This window comes from Anser brachyrhynchus (assembly GCF_964034855.1).
Source record: "Anser brachyrhynchus genome assembly, chromosome: 19".
Lineage (NCBI taxonomy): Eukaryota > Metazoa > Chordata > Aves > Anseriformes > Anatidae > Anser > Anser brachyrhynchus.
The window spans coordinates 8862613-8882348 of record NC_137712.1 but is presented as its reverse complement, the minus strand read 5'-3'; the positions used below and the strand labels follow the sequence as shown (position 1 = coordinate 8882348).

The 19736-nt window shown below is 46.1% G+C and overlaps 1 protein-coding gene across 12 annotated transcripts in view; it reads left to right on the top strand.

Annotated features, from left to right (window-relative positions):
- PAPPA (pappalysin 1) overlaps positions 1–19736 on the top strand; it is a 370091-nt gene that overhangs the window by 322458 nt on the left and 27897 nt on the right. For all 12 annotated transcript variants that reach the window (XM_080561611.1, XM_080561609.1, XM_080561610.1 and 9 more), the window contains 6 exons: positions 2298–2466; positions 9007–9190; positions 12076–12286; positions 12871–13042; positions 16454–16601; positions 19241–19350. In XM_080561611.1, the coding sequence (XP_080417737.1) occupies positions 2298–2466; positions 9007–9190; positions 12076–12286; positions 12871–13042; positions 16454–16601; positions 19241–19350 (994 nt within the window). The remainder of the gene's footprint in view (positions 1–2297; positions 2467–9006; positions 9191–12075; positions 12287–12870; positions 13043–16453; positions 16602–19240; positions 19351–19736) is intronic.

The following is a 19736-nucleotide window of genomic DNA, read 5'->3' as shown; positions in this document are numbered from 1 at the left end:
ATTGCACAGGTTTTCTTAGGCTCATCCTTCCCTGTGAAGCCATTCAAGGCTGAATTCAGTGCTTCTTCAATGTGTTGAACACTGGTTCACATAAGATATTAAATGAAATAGATCTTCTATTATTTAATTTTTCCAAGTTTTGCGCAAAAAAAGTTTTCAGATTTTTCATGTTTTGCAATGGCAGTCAAGGTTCACAATATGTGCTTCTGAGAATGGCTTGGCAATGGTGTTCATTTTTTACCTCAATGAGTCAACTTCCTTGTCTCTGGAGTGCTGGCATGGAAGGAACTCATATGGCAGCTTCACTGTCTGAAAAACTGAGGGGAATGAAATAGTGCTGAGCCGTCATGTGCAGATGGAATTGGGATATGTAGTGAGGATTCAACGTGGCATCATTCATTGTTTATGCTCTCCCTCTACATCTGTCTGCAAGAGAAGACCAACTGGGCACTAGGATGCGCCCTCCATTTATTCTTCCCGTCTTGTCCACAGACCTATTGATCAGTGAGTGAAAAGTGAAATTGATGGCAGTTTAAATATGTAGGTCAGGCTGTGAGTTGCAGGGACTGGAAAACATGCATGAAACCCTTGGTAGGGGGGGATCCTGCTGTAGGCAGGATCAGCATATTCTGTGATGAGCATCACTTTTCAGTTGTACTGCTGGTAGACAGTGTGCTACTTCTATACGATGACATTGAGTTGGCCAATGTAGAGGCAGCATTCTTCTTCCTCAGTCCCATCAGCAGCAATATTTTGTGCAAGATGAGAAAACAAGGATCTGTTTGAATGTGAAAGTTATTTATAGGCCATCAAGCTCTGGGGAAGGGCCGCCACTGAACAAGCAACCTTAAATTACAAGCAGTGGGCACTTCCCGTATAGTGCTAGTCTGGGACAGAGAAATGAGTTGTAGAAGGACATAATACTGTCGTTTAATCTGATATACAGCCAAGCAGAGACATGTGCAGATGTGCTTCTCCATCAGTAACATGGGGATAACAACACCAGCCCAGGTGTCTCACAAGGGTGTCATGAAAATTAATTAGATAATGTCTGCACAGTGCTTTGAACACAGCAAAACATCAGGTACATGCTAAGTCCTGTGCTTAGTTAAGGTGGACGGGTTTTTGGTGGCTTTAACCTTTTTTTCTAGGAGACGGGAATATCTTACTTGAAATCCATTTCAAAATATGTTTATTGATGCATTGCTTTCTCTTCCTTCTATAACTTCTGGTGTTTCAGGTTATTCCCTACCCACACAGATGATGAATTAAATCAAGGTTGACCCTCCTCCGAATTTAACTGTATTTAATTTAAATTTAGTTTTCCTTTCAGCAGAGGCATATTGCTTTGTAGGAATCTTTAGCCCCAGAAACTTTGCCTTGAATACAGCAAAACATCTTTGTACGTGCTTTAAGACTCTCAGCGTTTTCATTGCCCTTTAGCTAAGGGACTGTTCCCACACTCACATTTGACCATGTGCTATAATGTTTGACTCAGGTCATCAGAAGTGGTGAAAGATTTTGTGTCTACTAGACATCTCTGCGTCTACAAAAATAAAACCAAAACCTCTTTTTACAAGTTATGCTAAATGTTAGAATAATTCACTGTAGGGAGAGCAGTGAGTTTCCATCCAGGGAAACATTTTATGGATGGCAGGACAGCAGCCGGAGAGATCTGAAATGACAGCATTCTGCTGAGCTTGATAAGAGCTTATCAACACAGCTACACAACTGATGTTTGGTGTTCCTCGTGAAGTGGAATAAGATGAATGTGTTGATTGCTATCGAGTTTCTCAAAGATAAGAGAAACCCGTCCTCACACGTACACACATGCACACACACTTATCACTAGCAATATAAGGCACTCCTGAATTCAGCAGAGATTTTAAATTGGATGGGGTATAAGGACTGCTCTTGGAGGGAGATTGCTCTCGTGGGATGGACAGATGCGTGTTGGTACAGGAGTAGGATGGCCACAGTGCTGTTGTTCGTGTTGTTTCTCCTCTGTGAATATTGCAGAACAGAAAGTAATTCTGCAGACTTGGCAGGCTCTTCCTTTTTGCCACAAGACCCATAATTTGCTTTCATTGTCATCACCGTTACCACTGTCCCAGTTCTTCCGAAGACAAAGCTAAAGGGTGTGCTCGTGGGTGACGAGCACTTGGCTGACCCGCAGTCGGTGTGCAATCCATTTACCTGCTGCCTGGCAAGTGACGGCTTTGTCAGTCAGACCAGCTGCTCTTTCTCAATGAATTACAGGAACTGAATTCAAATGCCACTTCTTGTCTCCCATCCAGCTGTGTCCACTACTCCTGCGAAGCCACTGACTGCCAAAAGCTGGAGATCAAGAACGCGCTGCTGAACTGCACCGGTGGCGGGTGGTACGATGGTGCCCAGTGCAACGTGAGCTGCAAGACAGGCTACATTTTGCAAGTCCAGCGAGACGATGATCTCAGCAAGAGCCAGGTTTGTCCTGCTGGTTTTGTGTGACCCACAAAAGAGGGATGAGCAAATGGGGGTGGAGAAGTGGAGAAATAATCCAGCCGAAAGCCCAAAATCTCAGCTCAGCCTTGGGACAGGACCTTATCCAAATACTTCTTTTCAGAATAGGAGCCGTCTGACTGTGCAAAGAGGTACTGACAGTCAGCAAATCTTACGTGTTGCCCAAACCTAGAGATTTTCAACCCAAAATGTTTAAATGTGTGTTTAGGCCTTCTCTGATCTCACTGGCTCTACTCAGCCAAACAGGGTTTCTTGGGTTGTTTTTTTGGAGGTGGGGTGTTTGTTTTTTACACAACCAGTTTCTGGGCAAAGTTCCTCGTGTTTATTCCTAGTGTTGGGGCTAATGATATCTTAACTCCTTTGCAGCATTGCAGTCCGTCTGCTTCCAGCCATGCTCTGACACTGCAGAAATGCATGATATCCCCCAGGGGGAGAAGAGTCTAAACCTTTTTTCTTCCAACCAAAGCATCAAAAACCCACCCAGTGACTTGGGTTGTGCTACCTGTCTTACCTACCCTATGCAATAATAATCCAGTCCCACAAATGCAGCCTGTCATGTTGCAGAGAGTGGGACGTGCAGGAGAACTACCGGTTTTCTTAAACATTGAGAAAATGTGTGTCCTTTGCCCTCGGAGAGGTGGACAAAGAGTGCATGTAGCATGGTCCAGGCTCAGCATGCTGCTTGGAGTGAGGTGCATGGGATATGGGGGTGTGCTGAAGGCACCCCAGTTTGTGCTTTCTGCTCTAGCAGTGCTGGCTCGTGTCGTGACAGGGTGGTGGTGGCCTCCACCGGCACCTTTCTGCCTGTTTTCGGGGCAGCGCTCACATCTGGGGCTGGGGGCAGGCAGGCACTCTCAGCAGCCTGTCTGTATTTGTGAAATATTGTGTTCTTCATGAGCTCGCAGAGGGGGGAGACAGAGAGGAGGGGAATGAGTCAGCCCTTTCAACTCAATTACAAAACAAATACAGGACCCCGAGAGCTGGGCCTCTTCCATCCTAATTGGCATCAGCACCAGAACCCCAGCTCCAGCTGAGCATTTTTACAGAACAGAAAACAAGTTCTCAAACGAGCCTGAATGGCTGAACCAGGAAATAGTTGGAAGGGAGCTGTACATTGAGCACACAGGAATCCAAACCCAAATAAAACAGCCTAAACATGTTTCACCAGCGCTCTGTTATTTAAACGCAAAAAGTACCTTTGGGGGAAGCTCAGCCAACTGTATTTGGTTTTGCTCAGAGAAGTTTGGTTTCAGAGCCTTGATCAGATTCATATGACAGGAGTGGAGGATTTTAGCACCCCCAGCTAATGTGATTCACTGCTTATTACAGCATGCTTCCTCTCATCCTGATCTATTGCACTTTTTGTCAACTTTTTTTCTCCCAATAAAAACCGTGAGGCCTATGGATTTGTTTGCTCTGTGCTGTGCAGGGAAGGAGTGAAGCATCTTAAAAATATCCATGTTCAGCAGAGCACTTCAAACACGTGCTTTAGGAGTTTATGCGTGTGCTTCAGAGATTTGTTGAATAGGAAAGGACAGTTTCTTTCGATATCATCCTGTTTAATTTCTTTGTGTCAGGTGCTTTTAGCCAGAACCTGTGGAACATGCATGCAGGAAATTAATTATCTGAGTAAGTCTGGAATCCATGGTTTGGATTCTTTGTATTGCATTGTACTGAATTATATTGTGCTCCGTCCACAAATGCTTCCCAGCTTCAGGTCTTCTGAACAGAAGTGTTTGGAGATGAGCTAGGACATGTAGATTGTTATCTGTGGTTGGAGGGACTTCATTCTGTGATTGAGGAGCTTTGCACAAAGCTGTTGGTTATTTCACTGTTGTCATTCTGTTGGATATTTGTCGTGATTGACTGATTTGAGGGACTAGAGCTACTTTTTTCTCACTTAGCTTTCAGTCCAGAGGGCTGCACGAGGAGGATGAAGGAAGGTGGCTTTGCACATGCTAATGTTTCACACTCGTGGGTAAGAAGGGGACTGAGGTGAGGAGCAAGGTCTCAAAGAGCAGGCTGAACATCAGTGGCCCATGACCACTACATGTTGGTGGGGATGACTTACACACCAGTGAACATGCCCTGGTTTAGCATCTGAACCACATTTGTCTTCTGTATTTCACTGGAAGGCAGAGAAAAAAGATGAACAGAAAATTAAAAGCAAACTTTTCAAAAGCACCTCAGAGATGTAGGGGCACAAGTCACATTTCAAATCAGCCTTTTACATCTAAGGGTTTTTTGAAAATCATCCTGACAGTTCCTGCACTTTTTGGCCTCTGTCTCTTCTTGAAGCCACCATTTTAATAAGTCTTAGGTCAAAAACTTCATTCATCTTTGCTCTCTGAGAAGTTCCTGTTCCCAATCCTGTTAAACTCCATAAAATCACCAAACCCTAAAAACATCAGCACCATGTGCAGGAGAAGCTGTTTGCTTTTTTTTTTTTAAAAAAAAAAAAAAAAAAAAACAAAGCAGAGCTGTTTACTCTCTCTTGGGCTCTCTCTCATCGTCATTTAGGGACTTAAGCAACAAAAAAAATGGGCTTGCATATTGATGGGGCCAAAGCCATCATGTATCTTTTTTCACAAAGAAGATCTCGGGATGTTTTCATTTTCCCCCAATGTCCTCCCACCCCCCTGACAACTCCATTGCTCTTTCTTCTTTTCTCCCCCATTCCCCCTTTGTCTTTCATTGCCTTCCTCCCCCTTGTCCTTCACTGAAAGCCCTGCTCATTCAGTTACTTGTTGTCATCTCTCCTTGAAGCTACCACCACTGCTGCTCTGGTCAAGAGGTGTTATTTAAAACCCAGCAGCTCCCTAATGTTGTGCAAAGGCATCATCAATCATGCCAGGAAAAGAAAGCACGGCTCATGTGGGTTCAATTAGAGGCACAGTAGTGGGCAGAAGTGGAAGAATACTTAGAGGGGAGGGCACAGCTGTTCATTTTTAAGGAGAGGAAACTTCACACGTGAAGCATCGCTTGAAGAAGGAGCCGACTGGGATCTTGGGCAGCAGGAAGGAGACGTGAATTCTCCCAAGCTGTTAAAAGTCCCAAGAAACAAATCTTTCTGACACCAGATTTGTTAAAGTTTGCATCCTCTTCACTGTATTGCTCACTTTACCTTTTTTTTTTATTATTTTCTCCTTCTTGTCCGCCCTCCCTCCTTGCGTAAGCCTCTTTTGGAAGGCAGAACATGAAGGGAAGCGGTTACTGTGATGCCAGTCAAAGCAGCACAAAGTGCCCAAAGTGACAGCTAATAAACCAGATGAGAAAACCAAGTGCTTCATGTGGACTGCTGTGAGCTGGGTGACCTTGTCAGATCAGACAGGCGAAACGGGCACGTGCCCGTTCAGGCTTTGGACAGGAGATCTGCAAAGGCAGGCGCAGATGCTGCCACAAAGACCCAATGCTGGATCCGAAGGCAGAGCTGCTCAGGCTGAGTTAATTGGAAATACCCCATGGTCTGGCAAGGTGCTGGGGTGAGCTGAGTCCTGCAAAGCAGCCTGGGGTCCTGCACCCAGGCACTGCAATGAGCCCACCCTCAGGTGGGACACTGCTAGAAGGAGAAGCTGTAAAGCGGTGTGATCTGCAATAATTTCTGTTGTCCTCTGCACTAAAGGCATTAGTCCTCTGCATTGTGGGGAAGCTGGCTCTGTTATGTTCCACTGCAGAAATGCATGCACTCCTGTTCCTTGAAGTTGTGCTGCTGGGTGATAGACATGTTCTGAAATGTTTCATTATTATGTCTGACCTTGAAAACCTCAGCTTCCATCATACAGGTGTGGAGCAAATTACTGGAAAAAGCTGAGAAGCCAGGGTCTTACCCACATGGGCTATGCGTCTCTGTGGGAGAATGGCCCTGCCGGTGTGCCAGGAAGAGGAAAAGCCATGTGGGTCTGGAAGAAGGTGACTCTTCCACTCTGGTTAGTGGTTTTGTTGGGAAAGTACCATGGAGAGGAAAAAAAAAAAAAAGAGTTGAAAATGGAGTGAAAGAGAGTAATTTTTTTTGACATCGTGGTCTAGAACAGCGGCAGAAATAAAGTGCAGTGTGGTATAGCTGTAACAAGGGATCCCTTCCAAGGAGGGTGGCCCCAGGCACGCTGCATTTCCAGCAGGCTGTCAGCTAACAAAGACCATGCCCTCCCAAGTGTTAGCTTGGGCTAAGCATTCTTGTGTTCTGTAAGGTGTGGCTGTCATGCACAGATATTGCTTCTGTTTCAATTTTTGAATTATATTCTGGATTCTGAACTTGGGCTGTTTATTTGGTTTGCTGTAGAGCAGCATCTGATGTGTAACCCTGTCATTAGGGAAACTCCCTTCTGCACCATACTGTGCTTCAGCAACTGGTATCAGCTAGAAGGAGCAATCATTTATTCCTAAACTAGATCACACCAAGACTAATAAGTGAATTCTTGGAGTTGAAGTCCTGTGCCCAGAGTGGAGCCAGCATGCAGCAGGGTACAGTGCAAGACCCACGTCTTTTCCTTAATGTTTGCATAGCCCCTGTCATCAATAGCTTGGTTTTGTTTTAGCCTCCTGCTGTTGAGGTGCCCAGCAGCCACAGTGCTGGAGCTCTGGTCGATGACAGCATCTGCTAAGGGAAATTGAGGCTTTGCTGGTTCCTGAAGCAGCCCAGCCTGGAGTGCAAATGTGGCGGTGATGCTGCTATGTGTATGAATTATGAAGACATGGAAATATGCTCTCATCCTTTCTCCTGTGGTCATCAGAATTACACAGCAACTTCCTGGAAGCACAGGCATCTTCAAGCCATCATCTACCTACAGAAATGCATTTTTCATCATGCAAATAATCTGATAAACAACAAAGAATTAGTAGCCAGTGGGGAGCAAAATGGCTGGGAATGAGAACGTGGAGTGTCACTTCACCTAAGCACTCTGTGAATCCCCAAATGCGCTACTCTAAATTTGTAGAAAAGACACTTTTTCCATCAGCAGTGCTCCCTGTTTAAATAAACTGCATGGTCTAGAAAAGGGGTTTTGTGCCCACTTGGGAAGTGTCCAGTTTCTCAGCTCTGGGACTGCTTTTTCCATTCTGAATGCAACCATATATCAAAGGGAGACAGGTCTGAACTTCTGTTGAAACCATTAGGGTGTTTTTGCAAAAAGGGAATCCAGGTCCCTTTGATGTGTGCTAGAAAAATTCCCCTTCCTTTTATAAAGCTAGATCAATGGTTGGCGGTGCAAATCTCCTGTGAGCGTACCAGCCCTGAATAAAATATTCCCTGGGGGCAGAGGAGTGCTGCTGTATGACTTGGTCAGATTCCTTGCAGGTATCTTCCCCTTCCACAATATCTTGTGTTTGGGTTTCTCACATTTCACTTTCTGTAGTCCTTCTTTTTTATTCTGGTATGGGGGGAAGAGTTCTGCTTTCAGATTCTTCACCTCTAATCTGTAATCATTTTCTCTTTCTAATTAGAAAGCGGATGTGTTGTTTATTCTGTTCTCTTTGCCAGCATCTGTTTGTCCTTCAGTCACCCAGTAAATTCTTTGTCTTAGCTTTGAACAGGTGGCTCCTTTGCCCCCCGCCTTCCCACCCCACTTCTGACTCTCTTTCTCTCCTCCTAGCACTTCAGGATTTCAGTCTACTTCACTGTTTGGATTATTCCTCAAATCCAGAGAACTGTAGCTTCTGTGTAGCTATGCCAGTATTAGGGCATTGGGGAAGTCAGAACACAGGTGCTAATTCTGTATTTGACCTCTCATAAAGAGTTTCTGGACCAAATGCCAAGTGAACGTATGGGCAAGATGCTTTGGGGTCTGTCCGTTGCAAAATCCTCCAGGAAAAAGTCTGTCTCTCAAGCGTGCATGTCCCTCACGCCAGCAGAGCAGGGCCCTGGTTTCCTTTGGAGGCCTGAGGCACTCTGGTGCTAGCAGCCGAAGCAGCAGCACAAGGCTCCACAGCCCAGGCCACTCTCTTGGCACTGACAAGGCCCAGGCCCAGGCCTCCTCCCAGGGGCCGCTGACACCTCTGGGGAGAGCCTCAGACACGAGTCCCGGCCGGCTTCACACCAGGTTGGCTTTCACTTCAAACCCCAGAGTGAATTCGGTGACTCAGAAATACATGGGGGCTGCTTGGGGTGACCGTGTCATGCCGAAGGTGGTGAGGATCAGGGATGGCTGTCAGCTCCAAACGGCTCAGGCTCGCATGCGCCTCTCCGGTCACGGGGCTGAGCAGTAGGCTCCGTGGCTCGTCCCAGGAGGCGATGCAGACAAAAGTTCAGATTATTTGTAGTGCTTTTAACATTGAAGCACTCTGATCCCTCACCCAGCTGGTGGCAGAAATACATACTGGTTCTCTGACATTGTTTCTTGTGTGGCCTCAATGTTTTTAGTAGCTGCTGTCCACATAATGATGGTGGTCATCAGGTTTCATTTTGCTTGACTTGTGAGACACAAAACTAATGGTTGTTAACTAGGCTTTAAGCAGTTTTGGTCTCTCCTTTGCTGGCTGTGGTGGCTGTAGTCTTGTGTCTAATTCCAGACGGAGTCCAGCATCACCATGACTTGCACAGATGGGAAGTGGAACAAGCAGGTGACCTGCGAGCCTGTGGACTGTGGTGTCCCAGACCAGTATCATGTCTACCCAGCCACCTTCAACTGCAGCGAGGGGACCACCTTTGGCAAGAAATGCTCCTTCACTTGCCGACCTCCTGCTCTTCTGAAAGGTATCGAGGGGTGTCTGTGCAGCGAGCTGGGGATAGCTGCATGGCTAACAGACTGCTGCGAGTAATACATGTTACTATTGCTGTTGTTTTAGAATTATTCATGATATTTTAACTATGAAGAATTATGAGAGTCTAGGGAAGGTTTATTTATATTAGAAGCTAAGTTCCTTTGCATCTCTCTTATTACCTTCCTCTGACCTTTGCTTGATCATGGCTGGCTAGGCAGGAACGATATTGAATATTACTTCCATACAACCAAAACATGGAAAAGTCGTGGGGATAAATCATATTGAACTCTCTCATCTTTTCCTATGCCTTCTCTGTTTTCTGTGCCTGTCTCCCTTCTATGCCTCCTCCATGTATTTGGGAAGGTGGGAGAAAACTGGACAGTCCCATGTCTCAGTCACACGGTCTCCCATCATTGCTTTTCGTAATCCATCCATCACCTCTCCCCTTTTCCACACTCGTCTTGCTCTACCTCTGACCTTTCTCTTCTCTTCCTGTTTAGGAGTCTCTACAAGTTTTATTTCTTGAAAATAACATACTCTGCTGCATTCTTTCCTTTTCTCCTCCATCTTCTTCCCTGCTACTTTTCTGGTAGCATCCACATCATCTTCTCAGCACCATCCACTCTTTTGCTTACTGTCACATTACCCTTTTTAATCTGGTCCTCAGGAAGCACAAAAGATATCATAGTTAATTTGAGGGAACATTAGAGCCAAATTAATCTGTCACCTCACACTGGAGTAATCTTAACTGCTGTTGTTGACTCAGGTACAATTGCTGTATAAACTCGTTTTCTATATGTGGTATCGCCTCTCCTGCTAGAATTCACAGCAAATCTTAGAAGAGGCATGTGAAGTATTCCACATTTCAGTGAAAGGATATGTTGATTTCTTCATATATAACCAAATTGCTCAATTCTTTTAACTCAGACATGGGAGAGTAACCACAAGTAGCCAACCCACAGTGAAAGCTAAGGCTGTTCAAAGGGGAGATTTTTACCAAAGAATTCCCTTTTTCTGTTTATATACTCAGAGGGTCATCTTCAACAGGGAGGCTGTTTTTCATTGGAAACAGCTGGATTTTTTTATTTTATTTTATTTATTTTATTTTATTTTATTGAGAGGGGAGTTAAAATAATTATCATAGAATCATAGAATGGTTTGGTTTGGAAGGAACCTTAAAGATCATCTAATTCCAACCCCCCTGCCATGGACAGGGACACCTTCCACTAGATTAACTGATGCTAATCAAATTGGAGGAATGTAAAATTACCCCAAGCAGATGAATGGCAATTTTCATGCAGAGCATCAGAGGGTAAAGGCATGACCAAGAAGAGCTTCAGCTGGTGATGCTGGCAGGGGTAGCTGAAAAGCTAATAACTAGCACAAAGTCAGGGGTGCAGCTTATTTGTTTAGCATCACTTCACTTTTGTCCAGACATTCTGTGAGTTGTAAGCTAAAGGCACCGTTTGGTGTATGCCATCGGTGATGACTAATAGATATTGCCACTAAACTTCTGGAAAATGGTGTTCGGATGACTCATGCCTAATTCAATCACTGACGTCATGACAGCCACTGTTGGTAATGTCACAGCTTATCACATTGCAGTGGCAGTATGATATCACCACGGCTGGTCTGCAGAGCTGCTGCATGAGTCAGAGCAGAGGAGCATGCTGGTGCTCTAGAAAAAGAGCTCCCTTCTGCACAAAATACCTCTGCAATCATCTGCAACTGGGGAGGGGAGAGAGAAAGCCAGTACTGATTTAATGAAGCTTCTCTTATCTTTGTGGATAGGGCAGGAGGGCTCCTCTACATACCTTCCTGAGCCCTCCAGAGCCTTTTGTTTTCTTCTTTGAATTCCAGCGCCAATGTCCCAGCTCTCTTCCTTCTCTCTCAAAGAGATGGAATTGCTCTAGGGCTAGCAGTTTGTCGGTATTATTTTGGATAACACTGAAGTTGGCTGACTGCTGAAAATATGCCTTGTGGGTTGAGAAGAGTTCCTGCAGCAATGCTCAAGGATTTCAATAGAGTATTAGGGATTTTTGAAGGGTTAGTGGCTCATAGCGGTGTTTTGTTTCTTAGGAAAAGCTTATTCCTTTTTAACATACAGTATAAAATAACAAAGAATACAAAATACACTGAGAGTAGGCTACTTTTAGCTTACCCTTCTGAAGTCAACTAGGTCATAGCAGAGGCAAATAGATCTATTGTACCTTTTACCTTTGAGGTGCTGGTCAAGAAAGCTTCCTAAGGAAAATGAGTCTCTAATGAGTATTATGAATCATATTTATCACAGTAGTCCCCACGGACTGAGAGTCCCCAGCTGATAACGTCTCCTCATTGTGTTGGAGTAGTGACTCTAATATTAACAGATGCTGCTCCAAAAGGCTCAAAATTGAAGTAAGAAGGAGAGATTCAGGGAAGGGATATAACACAGAAGCAGTATGAAGAATGGAACGGTTCCAAACACTCTGTCTTAACGTGGATATCTCCATGGCTTTAGAGAGGAGGACGTTGATGTATGAAGCAAGCTTTCTTTCAGAGAAGAACAAAATAAGGAACAGAATTAAAAACAAAACACACACACACACACAAAATGCAAATCTAGTGAGATTTCACCTATGCTATAGCATTTCCTGAAATAAAGTCTGTCTATTGTCTCCTGAAAAAAAAAAAAGAAAAAAAGAAAAAAAAGAGTCCTTAATGATTTAACACCATCATCTAGAAAGAGAAAATATACAGGACATGCACAGTTAAATTTGTCAAGCCAGCTGAGGTGGTTGTTGATATATTATGGGTGTAATGACACTTGTGAAAAAAAAAAACACCACCACAACAACCAGTCCTGCTGAATGTTATGTTGCTCACTGTCCTTCTCAGGAAACAACAGCAACTTGACCTGCATGGAGGATGGGCTGTGGTCCTTTCCAGAAGCCCTGTGCGAGCTGATGTGTCGAGCACCCTCCATCGTCCCTAATGCAGATCTCCAGACTACTCGTTGCCGGGAAGATAAGCACAAAGTGGGCTCATTTTGCAAGTACAAATGCAAACCAGGTTACCATGTCCCTGGATCCTCCAGAAAAGCAAGGAAGTACGTACAATAGTAATGCCACGCAGCCAGCATGATTCAGAAAGCCATGGGTTAAACAGATTTTAGGAAAGGGATGGGCTGTTTATAACAGAGAATACCTCTGAATGCTGCCTTCACGCAGATAGGTGTGCATATCAAGGGGATATAGGCACCTAACTCCCTTAGGCTTCTTTGAAAATCGTAGCCAGTGTTCAGAAAACAGAGCTTACCTTAGAAACAGCCTTTGATATGCAGCCTGGGGAGTCCCCTTTGAAACTCTGCGGGAAAGGGTTAGTGCTGTCATATACTTCTGACTCTGCACAAACCCACTTCAAACCAACCACAGCCCACAAGCCTGGGAAGTGGTGTTTCGGGGAGACATGTCCAAGGCCGAAGGAGTTGAGTTTAGGCTGGATGGCTGAATGTTAGCTTTGCAAATAATCGTTATTTTTTCTCGGAGACCTCATGACGCAGATTCACAACTTGTTCCCCAAGTGTTAAAAGCTCAAGCACACCCATCCCCTGCAACCTGCTAGCAGAGCTCAGAAGCTCTTGGCTGACTCAGCCACTCAGTAAATGGTCTTGTTTTTTTTCCGCACGGAAAGGCGAGCCTTTAAGATCCAGTGCACACAAGACGGCACGTGGCTGCCAGGCGCTTGCGTGCCCGTTACCTGCGACCCTCCACCATCCAAGTTTCACGGGCTCTACCAGTGCTCCAATGGCTTCCAGTTCAACAGCGAGTGCAGGATCAAGTGTGAAGACGATGACAATCAGTCGGTGAGTCTCTTATCCAGACCATCTCAGCCCATAAAGGTGTGTTTTTATCTTATGTTCCCTAAGGCCTTTGATCTTGGAACGACCAAGTGCCATAACTCCCTTGAGCTCTTGTGAGACCAGAAACAGAGAGATGGAGAAGGGAAATATGTAATTAAAGTACAAAAAGAGAGAGACTTCGAAGAGCCTGGAAATATCATTTTTATGACTATAGTAATGGTATTAACTATTACCCATAGAGGACTAGCAATGAGTGACTTACTGTTTTCTAGACAAGTAAGTAGCTGAAAAATCTGTGTCAGTGGCTCTCTGATCTAGGTAGGCATTATCAAATGTGGTTTCTGGTCTTGTATTAGTACAGGAGGAAATAAAGAGTAATGAATGAAAGGAGGATATGAGCTACATGCACTCATCCTGTTTGTTCTTTCTGTTTTACCTTGGTTTTCTCTCCATTTCTTTTTCCCTTTATCACCATGTGTATGCCATAGATAATTTATAGGGATTATCACTATTCAAGTGAACTGTCTGTAAACTTCCATGGTTTTTGTGGCTGCAAAGGTGTGACAAGGCATCAGAGGTCAAATCCTTATCCAGCATAAATCAGCGTGTTGCCTTTGACTTTGTAGGAGCTGTGTTCACTGATACGAGAAGGTCTGGTCTTTAATATCATGTTTGAAATGTTTAGTTTACCTCACCAGAGGTAATTATAGTTTGTGAGATGAGTAACTTCTCCCAGAAGTGCTACTGCTTAATATGTTTGGGAAGAGAAAGTGGGGATGTAGAAGCTGCTGTTACTATACACACTGCAGAGAACAGAGCACTCTGTCAAAGGTCTTTTAATATTAGTCCTATTTCTGAGGACACCTGAAAAAGGGATCAGACCTTCCATAGTGCCAGTGATCGGAAAAACACCTCTAATACCTGCTCCAAATGTTAAAATCCGCAACTACGGAAGAAACAGCACTGAGGTTTCTGAGACTGGAAAACTGCACTTGCTGCCCCGTTCCCTGCAAAGTTGTCCTGCCCACTTCATGGAGATGGGAGGTAGAGCCTGGGGTTTTGTATCAGAGTACCTGAAGATCTGTTTTTATAAGGTTTATGTGAAGTTTCAAGTCTTGTGAAATGCACACATGGGTGCAGTTTGGGTGGGAAGCTCTGGGATATGGCATCTGTGGCTTTGTGCACTGGGTCAAACTAACTGCACCATTAGTGCCAGTGCAGGGAAACCGGGGCCACGAGGGACAACAGGTATGAGAGCTTTACGTTTGCTTTTAAAGGAGCTGGATGTGAAGAGAGGCAGGCAGTGGAGTCAGGGTTAAAGCAATAATTAGGTAAGCTGTAGAAAGTGAGAGATACAGCTACGTCTCTATTCTTTGAAAGGAAGATTGTAGTGACTTTTCAGCTGTGAAAGCACCTTGAGCAAAGAAGCAGGTAACATCCCGAGAAAGGGATTTGCAGAGAAAGGTATTTCCAGATATCCCAGAAAATAGACAGAAAAAGAGGGAGAACTGGCACAAGGCAGAACCACTTGAGAGGTGTTAATTATTTAAGGATTAAACCCCACTAAGTCTCTCTCAGCTATATAAGGTGATAATGCACGTTGCATCCAAGCAAGAAACCCAGCAGGGATTTTCACAAGAGATTTTTCAGGTCAGGGAATGATGGACAGGATGTTACTATAGCAATGGATATCCTGGGATCTCTGAGTACATTGCAGAAACTACACAATAGTACCCTCAAACAGAGCCAACTCTGGCAACATAAATCAGGTTTCATGGCTCACCTTTAGAACTCTGGCATGCAAATTGCAATGGAAGTGCACCACACTTGCTAAAACAGCAAATTGTGCTCAATTATCACTTAGCAATATCTTCCTGAATTTGTCACCATGCTGAAAGATCATTACTCAGCTCTGCATATGGCATCTCTTAATCACCAGGAGCATAATGGTCATTTAAGCAGGTGCCTCCCCCAGCACCCAGAGCAAGGGCCTTCCATTTCTGAATATTGCACACAAATTGTGTAAACGGTCAGATCTAAATTAATCAGTCTCTGCAGAACTGGCCCTTAGCTGAGTCACCAAACTGGATCACACCCTGAGTCCATCTGGTCCATTATCCTTTCATATGATTTTCTTATTACTCCTGGCAATGGCCAGATGTCTAGAGAAGGGGATGCAGGTCCCACACAGTATGCCAATAAGACCACTTTGTATCTCACTGAATATTATGTTCATCAACAAAGCTGAGCAAAAAAAGGCATTAAGATATCAAATGTAACACTAACACCGAAGGCACTGCAATCGTGCATACCTGCACCAGGGACTTGTGCAGATCCCTCTGCAACAAGTGGTGTGGGACCTAGGGAAGAGCTCCCAAGACTCAAGCATCCCTGCTGGGATTGGGATCCCAGCATAGACAGCCACTGAAACATCCCCAGAGATATCCAGCACAGTCTCCCAGAGCAGGGTGGGTAGGTTGCAGGCAACATGCCTGGTATGTGTAATGGGCAAGGAGAAGCAGAGATCCTCTCTGCTTCTCCCACTGAGCAGGGTCACTGTGGGAGGCTTGGAGCCGAGCCACCCCAGGCATCCTCCTGTTGATTGTCCCACATCATCCCGTGGCAGTTAGGCTTGCAGATCCTGCCGAACAGCTTGTGCAGAAATCTCCAATGCCATGTGGATAGATCTGACAAAAGATTGCCTGTGCACTCCTTTGTTGTTTCTAAAGGGCATGATATTTCCCCTTGGACTCTGGTATTCATTCTTCAGTATTGTACAGAGAATCTTTGCTATAAGAGAAATGTCATATTCCATTCCTTGCCCATTCCCACACCAGAGGATTTTTTTTCTCCTTTCCACCTGCCTCTGTGCATATCTGCCTCTGCCTCTTCGTTTGCTGTCATTCAAGGCAGCCAAGCTCTAAAGAGCATGTTCTGCCCTGCTGAGCATCCCTGCTCGTGTCCCGCTTCCCTTCCTCCTTCAGCTGGCCATCGGGAATTCTTTCTTTTCTGAGACAAAGATGATACAACTAGTTACAAAATGGAAGAGGGAAAGGTTTGTCTGCAGTCAACACAGACCTCTCAACAAGAAGAAAGAGGGCAAATGGGGTGAATGCACCTTTACTGCAGCTAGAGTGCGTCCTTTTTAAGGTAGAGACCATGCAAGGGCCTTGTACAGACATCACATTGCACAGAAGAGGAATGTGTGTGCATGTGGCACAGGCTCCCTTTTATTTATTGCTTAGAAGAAAACCCCTCCTTGCCCACCAGGGCTGGCAGTCCCAACTGGGGCCTGTCCCAGCTCCAGAACTTGGCTCCCACTTTGGCTCTGCCCGATTCTCCCTTCTCAGCCTGTTTGGTGTCCTTGCTCTTGTTTTTGTGACCGTCCTCGCTATCTCCTTCTCTCGTTCCCAGGGCCGTGGAAGCAACGTGATTCATTGCCGGAAGGATGGCACCTGGAGCGGCTCCTTTCATCTCTGCAGGGAAATGCAGGGCCAGTGCGCCCTGCCCACGCAGCTCAACAGCCACCTGAAGCTGCAGTGCTCCAGCGGCTACGGAATAGGTCTGTGAGCATCAGCCCCGGCCACCTGCCACGGGGGAGGCAGCTCGGCAGGGAGCAGTGAAGGGAATGAGGAGGAGGATGGGATTGAGAGGGAGGAAGGAAGGAGTCTGCAGTCCTCAAAGTCACCTTCTCCTATGGAGCCCTTTACTTGAGTGAGAGGTTGCTATGGGTAGATTTATAGGGAACTGCTTTTAGGAAGTATGATGCTCTAGAGTCTAGGAGGCACATAACGTGCTGACTGCCTGCTCCTTCTGGCATTTCTAGTTTCATCATGTCCCTTCTCAGCCAGCTGGTTTTAAGGGGCAGCCAGCAAGCCAGACTGCACCAAAGATACATCCAGCCCTAAAATAAGGGGAGATCTTGCACCTCAGCTTGCTCTTACAATTTTGTAATGTCCCCCTCCTTCAATCCCGCATACACACGCACACCTCAGATGCCAAAAGGCAGGACACTGGCAGGGAAGCACAGCAGCAGGATCATTCAGATCACTCCAGAAAGAATATAAGACCAGCTGAGCATCCCCTTTGGTATGGCAGTTGTTTAGGAGCTTGTTTAAGGATGTTTTGCCCTTCCACCTGGGGTGTCTGGTCACTTTGCAGGGAGTGCTGAGCTTTGGGGTGCTTTCTGAGCTCAGCTTCTCTTTGTGTCACCTAGACATACTTTCCATACCGCAAATACACAAAATTGTATTTTCAGCCCCCATTTTTAAAGTCTCCCTGCTGCATGGGTTGCAATGGGAGCTGCACAGGCTGCAGCCCCACCAGACCCCTTCCTGCAGCCCCCCACCAGGCCCCCCACCCCCGTCTGCCCCTTTGAACTTGGAGAAATTTCCTCGTTTTGCGGCTCCCTCATTATATCGCAGCCATGCGAGGGACCACGAGCCGCCTTGTGTTCCCTCCCTGGGGAGGAGAACACAACCTGGATGAGATCACCGCTCTGTAACGATGCCAATTACAGATCATATATCAAAACAATTCCGACCCGCTCCTCGCTCTAAGTGTAAATAGTGCGGCAGAGCGCAGGAGAGCAAGCAGCAAGCAGGCTGCGGCGACTCTTAATGTGGCAAGGCGTTTTACCCTTGAGATGAGGTTACCTGCCTGAGCTGGGCAGGGCTTTACAAGGGGAGAAATCCAGATTTCTGGCCTGGAGAGGGGAGCCTTGGGGCTGGGAACAGGAGGGCCTGCAGCTGCCTGGGCAGTGGGCTCCTGCCTTCCCTCCATCCTCTCCCAGCCCTACCAGCTTGGCTGCAGGTCCCGTGCCCAGATGCAGGGTCTGGTGGATCTGTACCTGGGACAAGACCATGCAGCTATCCTGGAGGCAGTGGGATCATGGGCTGGATCCTCCTGGAGAGCATGAGGAACAGCTCGCAGAGGGCACAGCGGCCGTTGGCTCTTATCCTCAGCAGATGGAGACATACCACACACTTTGTTAGGCTCACCCAGCACCACCTTTCGGGATCAGGTTGTTGGGGTTTTCTTCTCTTTTTGGTGTTTTCGGGAGCCTGATCGATGGCCTTCCGAGAAGGCGTGCTCCTTCCACTCGCTCGCAGTAGGTCTTCAGGCACTTGTCCAGGGGGTCCATGGAGCCGCTACCACATGCACTAGAGAAGCAAAACAAACCCCAGGCACTCCCCGAGCCTCCCTGGCCAAGCAGGGTCTGCTTTGCTCCCGCTGACTCCTCCACGCGAGAGGACGCGAGAAGGCAGAAGCAGGTGCGGAAAATAATAGCATCCAGTCGTGGTCACTGTGAATCCCACACACCTTCGGTAATTTCTCAGACACCTAATCTGCCCTTCCAGGCTGAGGTGTGTGTTGAGCCAAAGGTTCAGCTCTCCAAACCAGCACAGAGATTAATTCCTCCCCCAGCGCTGATTGGAGTGCAGAAATCCTAATGACATGTTTGCAGCAGCTGTGCCATTCAAGAGTGATTTTCCAGGGGGGAAATGGTAATGGTCCAACACACTAGGGCTTACTGTTGTGTCACCACAGGGCTCTGGGATATTGCCGCAGAGTATCGCAGCATGTTTTAATAAAGAAAGGACACGATTCCCACTGGGCATGACAGTTAATCAGAGAAAAACCAGGTTTATGTGTGAACAAAGCCATCATTACCTCTCTGTGTACTTCTTATCAACTATGGGACTTAGGTGATAGCTCGCCTGCAGTATCATTAGGTTTGGCCACCACCTGAAAGATTATTATTGAAGGTCTGTAAATTTGCTAGATCAAGCGGGAGGATTATGTCATGTCATAGGTGAGATGAGTTCGGCAGCCTTAGCTTAATCAGTCCCATTGCTTGAAAGAGCAGTCGAAATGGAAAAACTTCCACATTTTCTTGGTGATCTGAAAGAACAAAACCTGACCCCCCTTCTGGAGTTAATAGCCAGAGAAATACCTAGATATGCAGCTCATATAAAAAGACCCTGGAATATCTGCCCACCCCCCCAGTCTCCTGCTGAGAGGCAGGGTTGTACTCAGCATTTCATGTGTGGCTAGAAGATATGTGATAGTTATGGTTGACTGCTAATTGCAATTTAGGAAAAATGAGCCCTAATCCTGTCCTTCAGCTGGAAGGATGCTGAGAGGGTAAGAAGCTGCTTCCTTGGTGCTGTACCTTTATCCTCTCTATTTTGTGTGCAGGCGCGGAGTGTACCACCTCGTGTCTGGATCACAGTCATGAGCCCATCCTCCTGCGTGTGAACGAGACTGTGCAAGACATCCAACACTGGATGAACCCTCAAAGAGTGAAGGTCAGTGCCTGACAATTTTACTAACTAATCCCTTGCTGCGTGTTTGCATGCAGCGAGCAGTGTTACCTGTGGTTCATCCAGTGAGGAGAGTTTATGGGGAAGGCTCTTCTGCCCTTTAGAAAAGAACTCCTGGTTTTTGTCGTGTCTTTGTGTGCTGTTCTAGCAATGTGGTGCCTTTTTCTCGAAGTTGTTTTCTTTCTGTGCTTTCCCAGTGAAAATCTGTTCAAGGTAGAGGCCCCAGTTCACTGTGCTCAGATCCACCTAGCACCTCCAAGGGTCTGATGTGGGAATGTGATTCATTACACAGGAAAACGTGATGGAAAATGAGAGAACAGGCACCGGCCAGATCCTATTCTCTTCCTCCTCTTCAGTACAGTTCAGGTGGC